Genomic DNA, 22,239 nt, shown 5'->3' with positions numbered 1-22,239 from the left:
TTTTGATCCCTAGTACCCCCCCCCCCCAAAAAAAGGAAAGAAAAGTGCACTTGATCACGCTGGTCCACTCTAGCTACTGTGCCACAAATTCTTCTTCCTTCCTTTTACTGACCACCTTTCCATATAATGAGGAAAGCCTGAAATGTTTGCTCTTCATTTTCTAATCGTCCTCCATCCCTACTGTTCTACGGAAACTACTCCTGACCTTCCCAAACTGGAGTGTAAATACATGTCATTTGTTTATTTTCTCCACATATTTTGCCTGGAAAAATGAATGCATCCAATAATTATCTTTGTTCTCAAGCCCTCTGACTCTTTCATTTTTCCAATACCAACTTCTCACTTATCTGCTCCGTAGAAAATTCTTGGTTTCCTTGAGAAAGATCACAACACTGTGTGCACCCTGCTAGAATGCTGGCCCTGAATGGCAATTTGGCATAGTGGGCCCAGACCAGAATTCCTTAGCAGAGAGCCTTCCCTAAGAAAGAAGCACTGCTATCACACTAATGGGTGCATGGCCACAGCCTGGAGACCCTGCAAAATGGCTGGAGAAAATTATTCCCCAAATTTGCCAGATCTGTCCCGGGGTGACAAAGGCACAGTCCTTCCTGGCCCACTGTCAGACAGCCGTAAGTTGTAATGGCGGCAAACTTCCATGCCAACATCCCTGGCCAGATGTTCTGGTGCACTCGAACCTGTCAGCAACTTGGCGTAAGACACACTGCCCTGAAAAAGATGCTAGCCCTTGCCTCAGACTTTTAATCATGCTCATTTTCCAATGGAATCAACTGAACCTAAATGGCTTCTCTTAACCTTAAAGATCCTCACATAACTTTGTTTACCATTATTCCCAATTCCAATTCTTCCCTGTAGCCATTCAAAACCCTCAGCTGTCCCATGAATGGTCCATGTCCATTCCACAAATAATTTTTCACTCCTGGTATAAGATGGGTCTTTTCTGAGAATATATGATGTGCTAAAGTCTGAGAGCAGAAAGATGAGTAAAATTTCATCTACTTTGAAAGCACTAACAAGACAGCAAGAAGTAAAGTGAAGAGTCATGTGCACTAGATGTCTGCGTGTAAAGACAACACAGAAGAGGAAACCCCAAACTTTTGCTAAGAGAGAGGGCTGGGCCAGGAAATGCTTCAGGACCTGACCACATTTGAACAGTCCTATGGAATGTGCCAGGTAGCTAGTGAGGAAGAAGTAGGCATTCTGGGCAGAGAAGAACATTTATAAAAAACACGACAAACTGCAAATTGTCAAGTAATTAAATACAGTTACAACATTAAGGATGCAAGAAGCAGCAGAACTGAGGCTGGAAAATCAGATGTGGCCTAGACTTGAGACCTGTGCTTAGCAAAATGTAAACTTCCCAGCCACTTGTGCCTAAATATAAACTAAAATGAAAATTAAATTAAAATAAAAAGCCTCTCAGCTGTGCTAACCATATTTCAAATGCTTAATTCCACATGTGGCTGGCAGCTACCCTGCTGGACGGCATAGAGGAGGGAACACCTCTATCACCATGCTGTGCTATTCTAGATTATGAAGGGTTTTATGTACAGTGTTAGGAATTCTGAATTTTATCTTTTGAGTGGCACTGGAATTAACCAGTGATTCTAACAGAGCTTATTAGTAATTACAATGCTAATAAGCTTGCATTTAAAGGAAAATCCAATGCCAAGACCTATGTTACTAAAAAAGAAAAAAAAAAAAAAAGTCCACTGAAAATGTAATTTTCTGATGAGAAGTGACATTAAACTCGAGATTACATCCCAGAACTTGTAAGCATATCTGTCATGATGTGGAGTTGCTGACACTGAGCCTGCAGAATAACTTCATGAGGTTTTTAATTTTTTTGTTCAGAAGCATAAGCTGACATCTTATCAATTTTATAACAAATATGAATCTGCTCTTGATATTATCTGCCCAATATTACTCTGCCTGATGAACAGAGTCGTTATAGTTGATTTCTTTGATGTTAAAAGAATAGCAGCAGAGCCATTGTTGCTTATACTGGTCCTTCCTGTGGTACTTGTGTGGAGCCATGTGACGAGGCCTGTCGGTGCTGCACACCTTCCTGCAGGTCAGGATATTCAGAGGTATGTGCACAGCCACAGAGCCTTTCAGAGATGGCATTTACTCATGTGATGCTGGATAGGAAAGAAAACTTCAGAATGCTGAAGGGAGAGATTCTTTTCCTAGATCACTACAGGACCTTCTGATCTTATTTGTGGAAAGAGCTTTGTCACCTACCTGCCTGCATAAAGGACTTCTTTAATCCAGCCAATGAATCAAGGTGTCATCCAGAAGTTCAAGAGTGGATTATTGGGCATCTTTCACTCACAAATTAATGAATTCTGACTGCAGTGTGTGGAAATTTCAGGCTTCCTTTGATCTTAAAGATGCAGTTTATGCTTCTGTAACAGCATGGAAGGATATTAAAGGATGTTACCCTACGAAGAAACTGAACAAAACTTTGGCCAGTGTTTGTGAAGTATGTGCTAAAGGAGAAGTCTGAAGGATATAATACAAAAAGTTCCTAAATATTTTAAGAATTAATCATCAAATTTTATTAAGTAGTATAAAGAAATAAGAAGAACTGGTTCACAGGAAACCCAGTGGTAGAAGAGCTATGGGTTGATAAACTAAAATATTATATACCAGAGATGCCCACAAGAAATGAGTAAAGGAAAAGGTGAAAAGTAACTTAAGCAGGCATCAAGTTACCAGCTGTATTTGCTGAATCCCACTCATTACATTCCTGCATAAGTCATGGATCTGTATATGGGACCGAATTATTTTTATTAGGAAAACACAGCCTAAAGCACTGGGCTATACCATCAAAAAACTGAGGCAGGAATCAAAGACTATTTCCTACAATTCTTGTATCTCTTGAAACTTTCATTTAAGCCTACTTTTTTGCAGCTCTGGGCGAGGGTCTTACTGAAGATTACCTGGATGAGCACCATTCTGTAGCCTGATGATGATGGCCCAAGGGAACATTTACCTAAGTGCAGAACTGCCAATGCTCTATCTTTAGACAAGAGGTAATTTCACTGTATATTAAGAAAGAAACTTTAAAAAATGTCTGCTACTCAGTCTAAGTTATAATTAATATACATTTTGGTAAGAGAAGTTACAAATACTTCTGTTATCCAATTCCATACAGAACAAGATAAAAGCTGTTCTGCAGACATTATTCTCATATATCATCTCTATGGTGTTGTTTAGTATCATCTAAAATAATAAAAATATACTACATGCATCTGTGGATACTACGTACTACGACAGTTTAATGTATTTATAACATACTAATACTGGAATATGCCTTATATATGGGTCATTTAAATTATTACTATATGTTTTAAGACAACAAATATAAAATGCTAGTACTATTAATAGTTTGTAAGCCCCAGACCATGCTGGGATGAACAGATCTTTCATTGTAAACACACACTGATTTACTTTTCTTCATCCAATAGTGAGAGAACACACATACTTCAGTCAGCTAGTGGATGTGCAGTCACTAACGTATAAGGGGCTAACGGGAGATATGGCTTCTTTAGTTTCTCTATCCTTTTATGAATTCTGAAACATGGACTATTAAAATTACTCTGGATACAAACAAAATATATGGAATTACAGAATCATCTAGATTCCCCTTGTGATGTCATGTTGACATATATGTGGATAAAACTACTTTACCTTCACAAAACTGGCTAGAATGTGTATGTCCAGTGTACAAATGCTCACCTGCCTTTCATTAATTTTATTTAGAAAGTCAGAATTTTGACAGTCTTAATTAATTCAACTAAAAGTTTTTAATCCTTTCATTTTTGTATGAAATCATACCTTGTCAGAAAAGTTTATGCTTTTCAATGATTCTTTTACTTTCCCACTAGTTTTTTTTAAAGTTAAGATTATTTTGATCAAAACTTCCCAATTAAAAGTGCGGTATAATATAAGCCAGTAAAATATTCGACATCCCTCTTATAAGTCTGTATGTACAGCTGCTTATAGGTTTTTCCTGGTCACTTTTCAAGAAATAATCTGACAACATTGGCTCTTTTAGTGTATACTGCTTACTTCCCTAACAGTTATGAAGCTAATAACTCTGCTATCATTAAAACTTACACACTTGAGGTTTTTGGCAAATATAAGAATAAAATTTATAATAAAGTTAGTCATGATATTTAGTATTTTCATATTTACCTGAATTGTGGTATTTTTTCCCAACATATTCAAATGCAAAGAGTAGCTGGAGGTCTGTTGGCTGGGAATAATGAGCTATTGCAAGGCATACCTAGGAAAAATTCTACATTTAGAATTTGATTTTAACACACTTCAATGAAATGCACAGTAAGGCCTCAATCACCTGGGGCATCATCCTGGGGCAGTGATTTTAGATACCATTCACATGGTCTTCCCCTGACCTAGAATGTGAAAGAGATCCTTAGGCCAGGTATCTCATTCACTGCTGTTGCCCAAGACATTGTTAAATCTTCAGTTAGTACATGGAAGTATTCAGAGTACATGTGCTGAGTTGAATTTTGACTGGGAAGTAATTTTACTCCAATAAATGAAACTTTAAAGCAAAAGAAGCATTCTCCAAGAAAGCAGTGACAACATATCCACTCAAAAAATAAATAAATAAATAAATAGGACAGGAAAGAAGTTTCAATTTGATGGACTATAAAAGCTCAATATAAAGCATGGTATGTTACTGTTTTAATGAGGTCATAGATTAAAAAATCTAAACTTAATAGAGAAGTCATAACTGCAAAAATTACCAGAAATACATACATGGGTGGCATTGAAAAGTATAGCAAAAAACTGTTCAAGTAAAATGGTTCAGACTGCCCTATGATAGAAGTATGAGCTTCTTTAGAATCAAAGGGATCAAGGCTTGAATCCTAGGCTCCACTGAGCACTAGATATGTAACTAATTTGTGTGAAGTTAATTTCTCTTTTCCAGCCCCATTCTCATCTGTGAAAGGAAAGTAATACCTACGCTGTTATAAGGAGTGACAATCTTTTTTTTTTTTTTTGGTACCAAGGATCAAACTCAGGTCCTTGCGCTTGCGCAGCAGGCGGCGGCAAAACCACTGAGCTAAATCCCCTGCCCAGAATTGACAATCTTAATGCAGGCTTGGGTTTCAGAGGAACTCTGTATGTGGAAATATGGTTGTCATTCTTAGTTGATGTTGGGTAGAATGAAAGATGGTGCTCTACACTTACAAACCCTGGACAAGATTGTGGGAAGAAAAGCCCTTAAATGAGCAAGGAACAAAGAAGAAATTTAAGACATATGCTAGGAAGAACAATAGATGACCTTACTTAAAAAGATTAGGTATCAGTGAGAAGGTAAAGCACTAGGCCGAAACTGAGATACTTTCAACAGTGAGCAAGCAAGGAAATTGTTAGTTCATGTCAAATTAGTGGTGTCTGGAGTGAGGCGATGCAAATTCCATTAACAGTACATATATGTCAGCATGCTGCTTAAATATTATTTTTAAGTCTTGCATAAAATGAGTATTTCCTATCTTAAGCAATTAAAATATACAACCAGGGACACAGAATTTACTAGTGTTGACACCCCCCCAACACAAATCTTCCCAAAACTTATACTTTTATTTCTCAAGGCCTATTAGCTTTCTGTGAGGGTCCCACTTACAAAATTTAGGAGATAGTTATCTCTATTCCTAATCAGTACAAGCATCTTTAAAGCACTTTTAGGAGCAAAACTACTGAAATCCGTACCTTCAGAAAGTTCTCCTCACTTCCCATTCCTTTGAGCAGCAAGTTTCTTACTAAACACTGTTTAACTTTCCAGGTCTATCTCATTTTGCTACCCTGCTATAGCCACATTTTTAAGCTATACTCACCATAGGGAACCTCTGTGGGCTTCTCTGTACTGTAGAAATCCACACCACTACACTTAAGAATTTGTCTTCTAAACATATAATTTTGGCTAATAACACTGATCTCTTGATAATTACTTGTGGTTCTCAGATATTCACTTAATAAATTAAATCTCCTTATTCTTGACTTTCACAAAACTTCCTCAGCATATATATTTTACCTTCTCAATGCCCCCTCATATTCTTGGTCAAAGAAAATGTATATACACATTCTGTCTGACCTGGCCCCAGCCATCTCCTGTCATTCTCAATCTTTGGGAAATCCTACTCCTCCAGAGCAATCATGCTTTCTTGGAAATTATTATGTCTGTTCAGCACTACTTTCCTCTCAAGCCATCCTAGACTGAGTCAATTTCAGAGTATTAATTCCAAAACCCTTTTTATTGTCCTCAAACAATGATAATTCCAATATATAATATCTCATTGGTTAACTGTGCTTGAGTACTTGTACTTTTAAGGTATTCAAATAACAATCATGAGTGTACATAAAAAGTAGTCCATAGGTGGCTCCTTATTACACCAGTACCATTAAGTTCCTTTCCTTTAGGGTAGATGCCAAATTTCTCATTCATTCAACAAATATTTACGAGCACCCACCATATTCTATGCTCTGGAGATGAGGTGAACAAAACAGACACAAATCCACCTCCTCAAAAAACATATTCTAGCAAGGAAGACAGACACTAAACAAAGTAAAAACAAGGACAACAACAAATACAATAAAAGTTAATTATTTAAGCGTAAAGGAGAAAAAAGTAGATCAGAGAAGGGAACTATGAAGTATAATACTGAGAAAAGGGAAACAGGTTAAAAATGTAGAGAAGACAAGAAAGCCCTCTCTGCACACACTGAAGACCTGGCCCTGCATTTTGTCAGGATCGCTTCAGTTGCTCTCTGAAGGGGCACTGCGTCTGTCAGTGGGCACGAACACTACTACCTAATAAAATTAGTTCCTGACATATTAGTGTAAATGCTCCAACCTAAGAGTATGAAGATAGTTAGGAAACAGTCACAGGCCCAGATTATACAAAAGAAATGGGCCCCGTGTACACAGAAGAAACTCACAGAAAACTGATGGTGGAACATGGCTTTTTGCAGCCGCAAGGCAAAACAGAAACAAAGCCTATCTGCAAAGCAAAATCCAACTAAGACTTCTAAAAAAACTCCTTAAAAATAACACAGTTTCACACCGAGTTAAGAAACAAATGAGATATGCCTAACAGCTTTTATATTTAAAGAAGACCTGAAAAAAATTGTGACAATGAAGCTCAGTTTAATGACTTCCATAATGGATGATCTTCCAGGGGCAGTGGGAAGGGGGAGAACAATGTGAACAAAATTTTTTGCTTCTCAGTAGCATAATTACAAGTGTAAGCAGCTTGTTTTCATATAACCTAATTAAGGGATATGTCTGGGTACGTACACAAGGACATGTATGAACCTGTGTATCTCTGAATGACATTTGTGTTGTTACTGTGGAACACTGAGAAGAGAAAGTAAGCCAAGTGTCTTTTTCTTTTTCAAGCATGCTATTTCAGAACTGTGTCCAAATTCGTAGCTTCCTCAGAGTTTCTGAAAGACTTAAAAAAAAAAAACAGGTCTCATTTCCATGAAAAATTATTCTTACTCTGTAAGTATTCCCTAGGCAATACAAATTTTTAGAAAGACTCTAGTACCCACAGTTGATGATTTCTCTTCTACGACCAGCTAGGAGTGCAGTACTGGAGAAGCAAAAATCCAGGAAAACATTCAAACTTCTAGTTCTATCACATTTGCAAACAAAAAACTGGTTTCCGTATTTCTGTGGAAAGCCACCAAGGAGCATCAGGTTCCAGGCAAAAATGACAGTCCAGGAAAAAGCCAAAGTGTTCTTTAATTACATGAACTGAATTCATCTCTAGAATGCATGCCTGAATAATGTTCACAACCAACAATCAGAGAATAAACTGAAGACAAAGGGCATATATCTCACTTACTGTACACACCCATCTGTCTACCTATTTACATGATTTTAATAAGTGATAAGTCATTCAAAATAGCATTTTTCTTTTCTTTCTTTGCCTGTTTTGACCAAAGGATGTTCAAGTGGTGGCTCACAGTTGCTATGAAGTTAGATGTCCATATCTGTACCATCAAATTCCTTTCTTTATATAGACCTTGTCCAAATATCATTATTTTCCCATGACAGTCCAAAGATAATAAGGATGAGTGACAGTGGACACAGCTGTACAAAATAATCTAATTTACTCACAACTGAGGAAAAATCAACCAGACAGGCAGGTTTCAGAGCAACATTTAACAAAATATGAACCAGTTTACTATTCTAGGATTCATATTTCAAACACAATATAAATACTTTTAGTATTTTAATTCTAATCAGTAGTTCACCTATTAGAGAACTCTAAACATGCATCTGGCCATTTTTAAACAATTTATAAAATCAAAGTGTTTTCTAGAGAAAAGGTAGCATTCAAAGCTTCCAGGAGGTACAAATGGATGATGACTTACCAACTGCTACCTAATTTTAGATGAAAACTTTCACCTGCAATTAAGAGTACACTATAATTTTTAACTCACAAAGCCATTAAGCTTTGGTAGCCCCACATGACTTCACTGTGTCCCAAAAAAGTAAATCACAGAAAAAATTCTCTGTAGTTACATTCTCATTTCCTCCCAAGACTGTACAAAACACAAGGAGTATTTCTTTCAGGCCTGAGATAACACGCTTTTTATATTTTAAAACAGGAAAAGGACTTTTGTCAGAAAATTGGTCTTGGGAAAGGGCATCAGATGGATGATGCTTTGTGTAGACAGTTCAATGAGGCCTTCTTCATCATTCACCAGGGGCACAACAAACAAGGGATATCCTGAACTGACAGAGCACTTATTATGTTTTGTTCATTTGGCAACTAAATGTTTGTGTGAGACATCTTTCATGCTACTATTTTGTGCTGTTACCTAATGCTTATTTGTTCCTGCTTTATCTTCTCAACTAGACTCACCTATTTTAGGGAAGAAACTGTACCTGACCTTTCGAAATTGGGCACATTGCCTGACATGTCAAAAAAGACCACTGAATATCCTAGAAAGCTCAAGAAATTAAATTATTATGATCTCCATTTTTCTCAGTATTAGCTGATAAATACAGTAATAAAGGGAAGGACTTAAACTTTCTGAAAGACTATTGGCCCACTGTATCAATTTCTTACTTAAAATAGTCTATCTTAAGTCAGTCTCATAAGTTCTGTGGTGTTCCCATTCTTGAGGTGCCATATGTCTTGAAGTTCATATGCAGGTTCTTGCTGCCTTGGCCAATGAAATTACAAATATATTTTAAATCTGAGGAAAGTAACTTGGTTAAATATTTTACACAGAGTGTACTATCTACTCAATTCTAAGGCCATTCTCTCTAGAGACATCTCATGTAGGTAAAATGCCAAAATCACAAACAACAGAATCAATTGGCTGAAAGAGGCCTTAAAAGTTATCAAGTTGCATTTTCAATTTTGCAGCACACCTAGAGGTGGCTATCCAGGCTGTATTTGAAAACTTCCAGCCACTCTGCTGGATAATACCAGTGATCATGTATTTTCAGATATTTATCTCATGCTTGCCTTCCTGTGAAGGAACTATTGGCTCTAGTTCTAAAAACAAATTTACCACCCCCTCACCTAAGTATATGAAGACAGCTGCATTAAGATCCTTTTGATAGCTTCATTTGCTATCACCAGGAATTTTACTGCAGTCTACTGATGATGGGAAACAAGTGTGCCTTTGGTGGTGCAAAGACTGCTTCAATGCTGAGAGAAAGCAAACTCCTAGGCCATGAAAACACCGTTACTGTATTTCCAATGTACAGGAGAAGGCTTTCCTCTGGAAATTCTACCACTATTTTCTGCATTGCTGCATCAGACTAGAACAGAGGGGAATTAGGTCTACCAGCTTCACTCTTCTGGCAGAGCCAATACCTGGAATAAATGAAGTAGAGATTTTTGCTCTTTAATTTCACTTCACAAGTGAGTAATAAATACTGAAAGGCAGGGGAGAAATAATCCCTAGCTTTGAGCTGCCCTTGCCAGGTATCACTCAAATTAATTCATTAAGAATTCTTTAAACCACTAATAATTATTAGGTCCTTCCTATAAGTACGTATTTCCTAATTCTGATGCAACCCAAATGTGGCTTTCAATTTGTTGGTAAGGCTCTGTGGAACTGAGCCAAGCCTCAACAACCTCAATTACAAAACATTTCCAACTTCCAAACCTTTTTAAGCAAGACAGAAACTAGGTGGTAGTGATTCTAATGTAAAAGCTATACTAATTTCCATATTAAATAGATATGAAAGAGAGATTCTAATATTTCAGGAGTTGATAAAAAATTATATAGAATACTACAAAGTAGCTATAAACTTATACCAGGAAATAGCTCTATTAATATTCTTGGCTTTGACTTTACTTAAGGAAGTAGCTAATGATAAATTTCCCTCAAAAAAAATCTGAGTAATCAAGAAATGAAAAGTTCCACACAGACATGAAATTGGTAAATACAGAGCAGAAGCCAGAACTTGATGAAACTTAATAGTATTACCTTTTTGGCACTTTCAGGACCTGATTCATCAAAGCGAAATCTGACAATTCTGAAATCTTTACAATAAATAATTAATTCTGTTGGATTAAATTTCAGTTTCTGGTTGGGGCCTAGAACTTTCTGCTTTCTTTTGTGGTCATTTACTAAAAAGAAAAAAGGAAGGAAAAAGGTATCAAAATCTTTCTTATTACTCATTCTTTACAGCACTGTATACAAATTTTTAGTGAAAAGCATTGGAAAGTCACCCATCACTTAAGCACTGCTCATCTGAAATCTTCATATTTGTCTGTAACTATTAGAACTTCAAAGGAATGGGTGTTAACTTTGTTTTTGAAGATATTTTTAAGAGTCTTTGATAAAACCGACAACTAGATATACTTGATTAAAATTTTAACAAAAAAGAAGACAAAAAGCTATACGTTTTGTATCTCCATTTTAAAATGATCTATTGACCTCTCTCTTCCATCAGTGTTGCTAGGGACCCCTCCCCCACATAAAAGTGACAGTAAACCTACAGAAACAAAATTCCAACTTAAGTATTTGAGAGATAGGACTCTTTGAGGAAGACTTTCAGAATAAAATTAACTTTAGCTACTTTTTTTTACAGACAAGGTCTCACTATATTGCCCAGGCTGCCCGCAAAGAACTCTTGGGCTCATGCGACCCTCACACCTCTGCCACCAGTGTGGCTAGACTACAGGCAGGCATCATCTTACCCAGCTACAACTTTCACAGAGAATACGTGCTGAATACCACATACCTGTGACAATCTGCTCAACACATGTTAAAGGGACATCATGTTCTCCAAGAAGAAGATTTCTGTAATGGAATTTCTGAAATAAAAAATTATGTTCACATTAATTCTTTTCTCATTAACCTCAGTGACAAGTCTCATTTTTTATTTGAATTTTTGGGAAAAGAACTTAGTAGTTAAAAGAAACTTAGGAAATCAGTACAATAGCATTTATATGATTATTTGCTAAATGACTAAATTTTTCTCTTTTCTCTTTATGACTAGGGACTTGCTTTTATAAACAAGTTAAAAGATGTGGAAGCTAAGAAATAACTCCATCAGGCTATATAACCAATGATTACAAAGGATAAATGAACCAAGGTGATATAAAATCATCTCACTAACTGTATTCCTCAAGCAAGCCTCAACATTCCAATTTTTATTTGAATTTTAATAGAATACATTCCAAACATTAATAAGTTATTGATAAATTCATTATAATTTTCCCTTACCTGTGATTTATATAACAACATGTACTGCTTAGAGTGCACAAATAAAACATACCTGTAACGGCATTGGGTCATCAGTAATAAAGGAGATTTTGAAGTTACTGCATATTAGCTTTCCCCATAAATCGTACTGGCTTGTGTCTGTTGCAATGCATTTTCTCACAAAGTTGACTTCATTTACAACAATTTCTCCTTAAAAAAAAAAACGGTGTAAGCTACAGCTATGCCATAAAATGTCAGAGTCACTAAGTAGCCTAGAAGGAAGATTTCGTAGTTTGGTGATGACGATGATGACAGTAAGAAGGAATATTCACTGACTGCTCAACAGGTACTGGGCATGGAAGTCCTCACTGCAGCAACAGTATGAGGCTAAGGAGTCCATTCCCAAGGGATAGAAACTGAGGCAAAGAGTTTTGGGGTCTGAGTTGACTCAACCAGAAAAGCCAACCCACATCTATACTGTATGCTCTGCTATACTCCCTATCGGTATTTATTTGTTGAAAGGCATTTTGGAGAAGAAATAAACTATATTCTCTCCCTCAGAATATTAACTAATGGAGTATTTGTGTTTTATTAAGATGTGCTTCCATCCTGTAGGGATGAAAAACAGCATTCAGTTTTATTTATTTTAAAGTAAGTTCCACAAAGCAAAATCAAGTTTCCTTCTACATTCAAATTATAACTCAGTAGGCAATTAAGACTTTAAAACAAAATTTGAGTTCAAAGAAAAGATTAGGGAAATAAATATAAAAAGCCAGTTCAAAGTTATGGTGTGCTTTTGAAAAGAATAATTCTCTATAATGCATTTTAAGGTGGATCAGCATTAAACCTTAAAATTCAAGATTAAAACTCAATTAGTCACAGAAATGTTTTTAACCATCCAACTCCATAGAAAAGTTAGGTTACTGATCTACTTTGTCCATTTCTGGCCTTATAAAAACTTTTAACAGTGATGGCTAGAACCTATTTACAGCCCAACAACAAACACCTACCAATTCATAAAGAATAAAACTAGAATTGCAAAGCAAGTTTCTCTGTAACTAAAATGTTATAATAAATTTGAATTATAAGAATAACTTTTATTCGAAGTTCTTACAAAACTCATAAGGCTGGCTTTAAAACCCTCCCCTAACATTTACTTGAGGATCTAATTCACTTATGCTCATGTCAAATTCCTTCTCAAACACTTGAGTGATTTCCACTAGGATCATGGCCTCCTTCACATGGCCTGAGGCCCTGCATTCCTTGCTGGCCTCTGCTGTCTTCCTCCTCCTTGCTGTTCTACTGACAACAGCCTTCTCTCAGTCCCTTACACACACCACACTGCTTCCAGCTTTGCACTGTTCCCATTTCTTGAGATGTTCTTTCTTCCTGTTAGCCTAATCACTGTGTCAAAATACCTTAAAAAAGAAACTTCCTTAGATCAAACCTCCCTTATCATACCATAATACCATAGCTATGATTTTATATACACATATATTTAAATAAATACTTGGTTCACATTGGGGATTATAGCTGTGGGGGCAGAAAATGGAAGGATTTTTATTAAATGTTGAAACTTCAGCACATAGAACACTACTTAGCATATGGTAGGTGCCTGTTAAAGTAAGAATTTAATAAATGAAATCCCCTCAGTACCTCTGGCTCATCAGATAACCACGACCAGTTGGACAGAAGCTGTTCCAAACAGAACCGAAGCCAGTAATTCAATATGATCAAGTAAACGAGCAGGCTGGAAGATTAGGGCTGCTTGGGTAAACTTACATGATGATGGAAAGAAATCAGAGAACTGCCACTGCTTGCCTGAACATGCATAAAGAGAAGGGAAACCTACAATAGGAATTTCTCAACATTTGTCCTTATTAGATTCTTTCAACAGCATGTAAGGTGAAGAAGGCAGATGTTTTTTCTAACAAAGAGATAAGGGATTTGGACCCAAAGAGAGTAATAACTTTGCTAAAATCTTAAAAATAGTAAGGAGTAAATTTGGAACTTATAATCCAACACTGTCTTCCAGGATCCCATGGATACCAAAATCACAGGTGCTCTAATCCCTTACATAACAAGGTACAGTATTTATATATAATCTATAAACATCCTTTAAATCATCTCTACCTGACTTATCATACCTAATACAATCTAAATGCTATGTAAATACCGTAGTTGTTCTACTACCCTGTGTAGGGGTGAGTATCCAACCTCTTGGCTTGCCTGGAACACAATGACGAAAAGGAACGCTCTAAAACTGAATATAAAATATATAATACAGTTAATGTATATAAGTAACAAAACTACCTTTTTGTATTTTAGCTTATTAATTTTATGAAATAAAAAGTCCAATTTAATAATTAAACAAGAAAAGTGTACGTCCGCTTAAAAATAAAGCCCATCTTCACAGGCACATACGCATGTAGGAAGGCTGAATGCTATCTCTGTAACCCTGCTGTCCCTCCAGCTGCACAGGGCATGTGACCTCCCATCCACGTGGGCTCCGCTGGACTGTGCGGGTGCAGAAGGAAGAATGGGAGCTGCAATGCTCCTCCCCTAGAGAGCTCCACAGTTAACCGTGCAGTTGGCACTGGAGCACTGCACAATCAAGTCATGGAAACATTAGTGAATATCACAGATCGCTAACCATTTATGGTGTCACGGGCCGTGTTCCTCGCTGTCTAGAGCCACATGAGGCTAGGCAACTTGGTTTAGGAAGGATGACTGGAAAAGTCTATACAGATGAGGAACCCACAGATACAGAGAGAGGGCTGACTGTACTGGCTTCCCTATTCCTGCATAAAAGTAAACATACTGGAGTAAGATGGATTACATACTCAAACTGAATTAAAGATTCAAAGTATTGGCCTTATGGGCATTCTAATGAGAAAAAAATTAAAATGATAAAAACACACATTAAAAACTCTTCAAATAGGGAGCCGGGGATTTAGCTCAGTGGTTCCAGTGCCTGCCTCACAAGCGCAAGGTCCCGAGTTCAATCCCTGGTACCAAAAAAAACCACAAAAAACAACTCTTCAAATAATTCAAATACATAAAATTTAAACCTTAGGCGGGCATGGTGGTGCATGCCTAACATCCCAGCACTCTAGGAGCCTGAGGCAGGATCCCAAGTTTGAGACCAAACTGGGCAACTTAGTGACTTAATGAGGCCTTGTATCAGAATAAAAAATAAAAAAGTTCTGGTGATATAGCTCAGTCCAAAGGTCCAGGATTCCATCCCCAGTACTAGTTTTTTAGTTTGTTTAAATCTACAGATTCTTGAAGTTCACCAACTCCCTTATCAGAATCTGGGCTTATCTCTCTTCCCCAGGCATAGCTACCAACTGTGAGAGGCCCTTACATGGCAGAACTAGGACATCTTTCTGGCTGAAACACTTCTGATGCGAAACTACTAGCTTACCAAGTACAATCTACACCACCTCATCATTCTGTGCCATCTTTCTTACCTAGCTAACTTGCCTGAAAAAGGACTCTTGAAACAATGCCACAGAAACTGATCCAGTCTTGACACTTTGGACTTACACTTTTTTCTTATATATATTATACTCAAATAAAAGTTTACTTAAAAAAAAAACCATACTAGGAATTTCAGGTTCCTGAGAAGGGGAGCAGCAGTAACAACGGGAAGAGACAGAGGGCTTATGGGCAGGACACGGAGGCCACACTAGTACCATCCACTAGTTTTATTACGAAATGCACGCAGCATCCTTCCTCTAGAAATCTGAATTGATTACTCTATTTTTTTTTGGTACTGGGGATCGAACTCGGATCCTTGAGCTTTCGAGGCAGGCGGTGGAACCACTGAGCTAAATCCCCAGCCCCTGAATTGATAACCGATGCATAAGTAAAATGTCAAGATCTGAGTGTGATCAGGGTGTGACAAAGAAAAGAATGCCTTCAATGGGTCTGGGGGATGGTAAAATGGCCCATGGGCCAAATATAGATCCTTGTTTTTGTAAACGAAATTATTACTGAAACTCAGCCAGGTTCATTCGACTGTTTAGTACCCTTGGCTACTTTTACAGGATCACAGCAGAGCTGAATACTTGCAGCACAGAGCCCTTCGGGCCCACAAGGTCAAAAGTGTGTCTGGCACTTTATAAAAAGGTTTGCTGACACCTGTGTTCAAAGATATTTACTTAAGTAATACCCGTTAAAATTATATAAAACAAGGCTCAAAAGACACAATTAGGTACATCCTGTCTGAGGGCAGGTGCCCTCCATCTTCACTGCTGCAGGCGTCTCAGAGTGCTCCAGAAGCCCACTCAGAGGCGAGCGAAGAAAGACAATCTTCCTCTGGGAATGTGTCTAGCACAGTCAGGTCAAAAGACGTCCAATCTCACCAATTAGCTGCAGCACTAAGCACAAAGTGCTGTCGGTTCACACAACAGTTATCTGTTCATAATTTTTTTAAAAGAGGAGGATAGGAGCCGTTATAAGCAACTTCCATATACCACAGGACAGAAAACTAGCTTCTCGACAGGGAAGAAAGAAGATACAAAGCAGCCTCTTCCTACACAGGATATATAAAGTGTTTCTGCCTACATTTTAAACTAGTGACCTTGAAAGGGAAACACACAATAAAAGCTTTGAACTCCAGGGAAGTGAAGACACTGCACTTTTTTTTTTTTTTAAGACACTGTACTTTTGCAGACACTGTACTACACTCTTTCTGCAGTAAAGGTGGGTGCCAGAGCAGCTACACTGACTAGTGAGCCCCTGCACCATTCATCTCTCCAGCTCCCTGCTCTGCGCCATCAGCCACAGTGGCACTGTCCACACCCCAAACACCTCCCAACATGCCACTGTGGGAAGGCACAAGGAAGACTCATGGAAGATAACGCAAGCAGACAATTAGCTTCGGTATGGGGTAAGCAAAGGGTACTATAGAAAAACTTTCTGAATTAGAAGATGGGCCAAGAGTTTCTAGCCTGGCCTGGGAAGGGAATCAAGAAATCATCAACCCTTCCATCTATCCTAAAGAAAAATGAAAAAGGAAATACAAAGATAATAGACCTCTAAATGGTATAGCTCAGAAAGATTTTTAACTCCCTAAGGACCAAAACATCATGTCATATCATCTTTCATAACACTTTATACAATTAGTTAATTCATGACCTGGCATGGTGGTACGCATCTGAAGCCAGCCTGGGCAACTTAACTAGACCCTGTCTCAAAATAAAAAATGACAAAAAATGAGTGAGTGATGTAGCTCAACACTCCCTAGTTTCAATCCCCAGTACCAGAAAAAAAAGAAAAGAGAGAGAGAAGAGGAAAGTAAGGAAAGTCAATCCATATTTGAGAAACAAATTTTTCCATAAATTTCAGTTTGGAAAATAGTTTAAGACAATGTCTCACTGTGCAAAGTGGCTAATTAACCCGTGACAGGTATATAGACCAAAAGCATAATCTATGGCTTTAAATAGGGTGACCGACTGTCCCAGTCTGCCTAGTAGAGGACCTTCCTCAATGTGGGACTTTCAGCACTAAGACCAGAATGGTCTTGGGCAAACTGAGACAAGTTGGTTACCCAAGTTTTGGGTAACTCCAGGAATGAATGTAGTCTAAAAGTTATTACAGTCAGTTGAAACTCAGAAGGGAAAATGTCTGATGCTGTCCACGGTACAGGCAGGATCTGATTCTGTAGGTAACACACAAGGCAAAAAAAGCACATAGTCAGGAACCACAACCAATAGGTGTTACCCAGAACGGGAGTGGAAGGAAGGTGAAAGTGCAGGGCCACAGGAAGAGACCAGAATGAAATCCTGAAGGGAGAAGACTGGGACAACAGAGGATGTGTGGTCACAGAAACAGGGCCTAAACAAAAAGTATCTAGGAGAGAAAAAGGAGCCAGTCTCACTGCAGCAAGTAACAACCCTGGGAAACAGCAAGACACCAAGTCCATTAGGAGGAATGTGAGCAAATTAGGGTGGTTAAAGAACTGGGATTTCATACTGTTTAAGTAAGGCTTTATTTATGGAGGTCCTGAAGAGTTTCTGAGCAGGAGGGGCAAGCTACATACAGACTGACAGTAAGAAGTCAGGAGGTAAAGGCCGAGGATTTAGCTCAGCGGTTCCGCCGCCTGCCTCGCCAGCGCAAGGTCCCAAGTTCGATCCCCAATAGCAAAAAAAAAAAGAAGTCAGGAGGTAAATAACAATGTGCTGGCCTGAGGTATTACAGCAGTAGCCTAAGAAAGAGACAGTTCCCAACATTCTTAAGGCTCTGTAGGAGAAATATAAACTTAATATTACATACTACAATTGGCTACAGTAGTTATGGTTCCAAGAGCATGTTATCGGTTCTCTATTCTTTCAAGTCACGTATCTACAAATTAAGATACTAAAAAATCAGTCCACAACCAACTATAAAGCCTGTTTTCAAAAAGACATTACATAAAGCCATCCAAGAGTCTTCTTGCCTTTAAGGGATTTATAAGCCAACTAAGGTAATAAGACTTACGGTAAGACAGAAAACGAGAACAGTATATAAATGGTGCACACAGTGAATATGTAAAAAATAAACAAGATATCTATACAATGGCTACTTTTATTTTCCAGATGGCCTATGGCTGTCAGCTTCCCTGGTCTGATTACAAAAGACTTGACAATCAATGCATTCACTGTTAATCTAATAGTTAAACTCAATAATGAAAGTGCTGTTAGCACTATAGATGGGAAGGAAAAGAACTGAGCTGACACAGCCTTAGAATAGCTGCTGAGGCTTACCAGGTACCCAAGATTCAGAGAACAAACATTTCCTGAGAAGCCTTTGTTGACACCCCTTGCCCTATCTCAAACTAGGTGTAGATGGCCTTCTGCTGAGCTTTCACAGCCTCTGCTCCCCTGTGTGAAGGACTTCCCTATGAACGGAAACTCGGGCCAGGGCCTTGTCCCTGCAGCTTCTCACCCCTCTGCCATGCAGTGCCTAGAATGTGTTCAGTACCTGCTGAACACAGTAATTCACTACTGTTATTCCTAACATTTCAACTCTTTGTCCTCCATCCCCAGAGCTTTAAAAGATCGTGCCCTGGGCTTAGATGAAAGCAAAGGCCATCAAGCCTCACTCACTACAAATCTCCCATCCTCATTACAGAGCCACTGGCACTCCACCAGCCTCTGCTTGTGTAGTCAGGGACAGGAGGCCCATTGCCTCTCAAGACAGTCCATTTTCTGGCAGCTGAAACTGTTTAAGAGTTCTTCCTCAAGCTTGGTCAAAATCTGTCACTGCTGTGAAAAAGGCTGAGCCAAGGTCAGGGTTCATCTTTTAAATTTTACCTCACTAGAGAACTCCCTCTAAGGTGACAGCCAATCTACCCTTCAACAGTTCCAAAGCATAAATCTATACCCTAATGTCACCAGCACAGCCAGGTAGGCTCTATGCCCAGTGGCTAAAGGCACGGCCAGGGAGACAGGCACAGAAGTATGGCTCTACCTCGCCAGCTCTGCCGCACTGAGCAAGTTACTCAGCCTCCACAATCTGCAGTTTTCGCATCTGCCAAATGAAGATAAATTGGTACCTTACTTCATGGGGCTTTTATGAGGATTAACCTATAAACCATGTTAGTGAAGGATCTTTATGCCTGGAACTAGCTCAGCAAAAAGGAGGATTCTGTGGCTTTTGTGTTAGCTGGACCTCAAGGATTACAAAATCTAGAGATTTGAACATCAGTACACTCCCTCGGAATTTCTCACTCTCTGAGACGGGTTTTCTGGAATTGTGGCCTCTGGCAACATGACCAAAAGAGGATGCTTTCCTTTAGTATCAACCTGACAACATCTGGAGGCACATCTGTGCACACACTTGTGGGGGGTGGGGGGTGGGGTAATTATCCTTGTTGGCCACACCAAGTGTGGTTGTTGGACTACAACTGGTCAAAAGAGGGAGGATGCATTTTTGGGGAAGATAGTGGAAGGATTCCTAGGCAGACAAAATAATTGAATGGTCATTAAATTGTATCCATATTGTAATTATCTCATCCAGTGGTTTCCAGTTTAGAATGCAAACCAGGTATACACACAAAAAAATAGGGACCAAAACAGAGTTTTGTTTTTTGGTGGGTTTTTCTTGGTACCGGGGATCGAACTCGGGACCTTGTGCTTGTGCAGCAGGCACCAGAACCAGAGCTAAATCCCCAGCCCCCAATACAGAGTTTTTAATCTGGTATTCTGCCAACTTAAAATTTTCTGAAGTCACAGCTACTATCACCAAATTTAACAGAAGAATATACCTATACAAAAGAAGTTGGAAGGCCATAATCTCAGAATAAAGGAAACTATTAACTCAAGTTTTGTTTTATGAAAGAAGGCTGCATTCTCTGTAATTTTCTCATTTTGATTAAGGGCTGGCAAAACCATCACCCAGATCTGATGCCTGGGGCTGGATGAATTTGGGAACCACTGGTCCATGTCACAATCTGCTCCCAGTCTGCAGGCAGCCTGAAAGCCCACTCGAGGCCCCAGGTGACCAGGGCACACCACACCTCCAGACTGTCCCACCTACACAGAACCGGGTGCTCAGGGGATGTTCACAAGTTACCAAAAAAGATGCGAGCACAGTCTGACATTACATGCTTTTATCTATGCTGGAACATAAACATGACACATGCACCCTTTAAAATTCATGTTGTATTTTCAAAGAGTATTGGAGTACTTTTACACATACAAATGCAGTCATTAAAAGATCAAGATTCTTCTAAGATGTGATGATGAAGAGAAAGGCCTTTTTTTTTTTTCGGTAACGGGGATCAAACTCAGGACCTTGCACTTTGCAAGGCCGGTCTTTTTCTTTTTTCTTTCTTTCAGGCAGGGTCTATGTAGTCCAGTCTGGCCTTGAACTCACTATATAGCCCCAGCTGCCTCCCAAGTGCTGGGATTATAAATTGTACCACGACGCCTGGCGGAGAAAGGATACTTTGACAAGAGTACTTTATTTCAGTTTTATACTCAAATATAATTCTCTTGAGATGTCTGAAATGAAATAGGGCTTTCTCTTCTAAATCTGGGAATTTCTCTCTCTGTGTATATGTGTGTGACGCAGGTAGAGTTTAAGCAGGTGGTCTGAGAGATGCTTTTATTCAATCATTCACTCAGTAAATATCTCAGGGCCTATCATATTTCAGGCACTATGTTAGACACCGGGACCGCAAAGTTCAATTAGAGGACTTTCACAAACCAGAAAAGTTGAAAATCACTAGCATATACCACAATCTAAATTAAATTACTGGTCATTTTCTTCAATTTTCCTTACTTAATAAAAGATGAGATCATTTAAAATTTAGCCTTGTTAAGTTCTAACAGAGCACACAGTGACTGCACACAAATAAACAATTGATTTTGTGTTTCAATTTTCATCTGCTTATTGAATTAGAAGTTCAAACTTCGGGCAACTGAAGTAGGATATCCTTGGAAGCAAGGCACTATGCCAAAGCATAGCATGCGATACTATATCTCTGAACAATTACTTCTTGTTCTGTGTGCCTGGGTAAAGCCACAGGTGACTTGGCCAATTTTTCTCTTGATTTCTAACTGCTGCAAAGGCCAGAACTATATTATTCAATCCCTCTAGGTAAAAGTGCTATCCTTGCCTAGGTCTTTATGATTTTGTTGTATTTTTGTCTGTGGTTCTGGGGATCAAACCCAGGCACTCTACCATGGCACTACAACCCCAGTTATTCTAGTGTAGGCCTGTAGATCACTTAATACTTCAGTTACTTTCCACTTTTCCTCCAGATTTCATGGGTAGAATAGAAGGCTGCAGGGCAAGAAGGGGCAACAAAGGTTCTAGTGGTGACACAATATGACATGAGAGGTAAAAGAGGAAGTGAAGACCACAATGGGCCAGACAGAGCATAACCAGGGAAGTACAGGAAGGCCAGAAGGAGAAGGTAATAACAGAGTGAGTCAGGAAGGGGGCAAAGCACACTATAATTCAGATTGGCTCAGTGTTCTATGACGGTAAGTCAGGAACAAACAATGCTGGGTGACAGAACCGTGATGTATGCATGTACGTATTTTAGCTGTAAAGCTAGCACAGGTCGGAGAGCTCTTTAATGGGCAGCTAAAAGAAGATTCACATTTACCTGCTACCAGTATTTCTAGTGCAAGTAAATGACTCCAAGTCAAGAACTAGGTTTAAAATCTGCCCCAGGAACTCTGACTTTAGAGGAAAGGTAAGTTTTTCACAATTTTAAAGAAGATATAATCCTTTACCAAGAAAATTCTTCAACCTTATTGATAATTAGTAACAGTTTTCAGTAAAATACCAAAAACTAATATTTGTAGCTAAGGCGCTGTTGTTTGTAAGTGTCAAAGCTGAGTGTCAGGAGGAGAGAATGAATGCCTAAGAAGCAGGCTTTTCAAATTAAAGCCAAAGTTCAACAGCTCACAGGCACTAATATTCCCTCTGCTGTCTTTAAAATGCACGGAGTGACTAAAACAGTGCACACACAGGGGACAAGGGCTACTTAGTAATT

General features: G+C 38.6%; 1 protein-coding gene across 4 annotated transcripts in view; it reads right to left on the bottom strand.

The window, feature by feature from the left end:
• Mtmr10 (myotubularin related protein 10) overlaps positions 1–22,239 on the bottom strand; it is a 42,086-nt gene that overhangs the window by 17,524 nt on the left and 2,323 nt on the right. For 2 of the 4 annotated variants that reach the window (XM_004852649.4, XM_087188274.1), the window contains exons 3-6: positions 11,815–11,951; positions 11,278–11,350; positions 10,518–10,660; positions 4,222–4,312 (exon numbers count right to left, since the gene is read on the bottom strand). In XM_004852649.4, the coding sequence (XP_004852706.2) occupies positions 4,222–4,312; positions 10,518–10,660; positions 11,278–11,350; positions 11,815–11,951 (444 nt within the window). Of the gene's footprint in view, positions 1–2,262; positions 2,427–4,221; positions 4,313–10,517; positions 10,661–11,277; positions 11,351–11,814; positions 11,952–22,239 lie in introns of those variants that run through there. The other 2 variants (XM_087188276.1, XM_087188275.1) reach the window with 2 other exon arrangements.

The sequence above is a fragment of the Heterocephalus glaber genome, unplaced genomic scaffold (assembly GCF_053883595.1).
Source record: "Heterocephalus glaber isolate CG9 unplaced genomic scaffold, H.glaber_assembly_v1.0 deba00001531, whole genome shotgun sequence".
In the NCBI taxonomy this organism is placed as follows: domain Eukaryota; kingdom Metazoa; phylum Chordata; class Mammalia; order Rodentia; family Bathyergidae; genus Heterocephalus; species Heterocephalus glaber.
The sequence above is the reverse complement of the archived record's forward strand: the minus strand, read 5'-3'. Positions and strand labels throughout refer to the sequence as shown.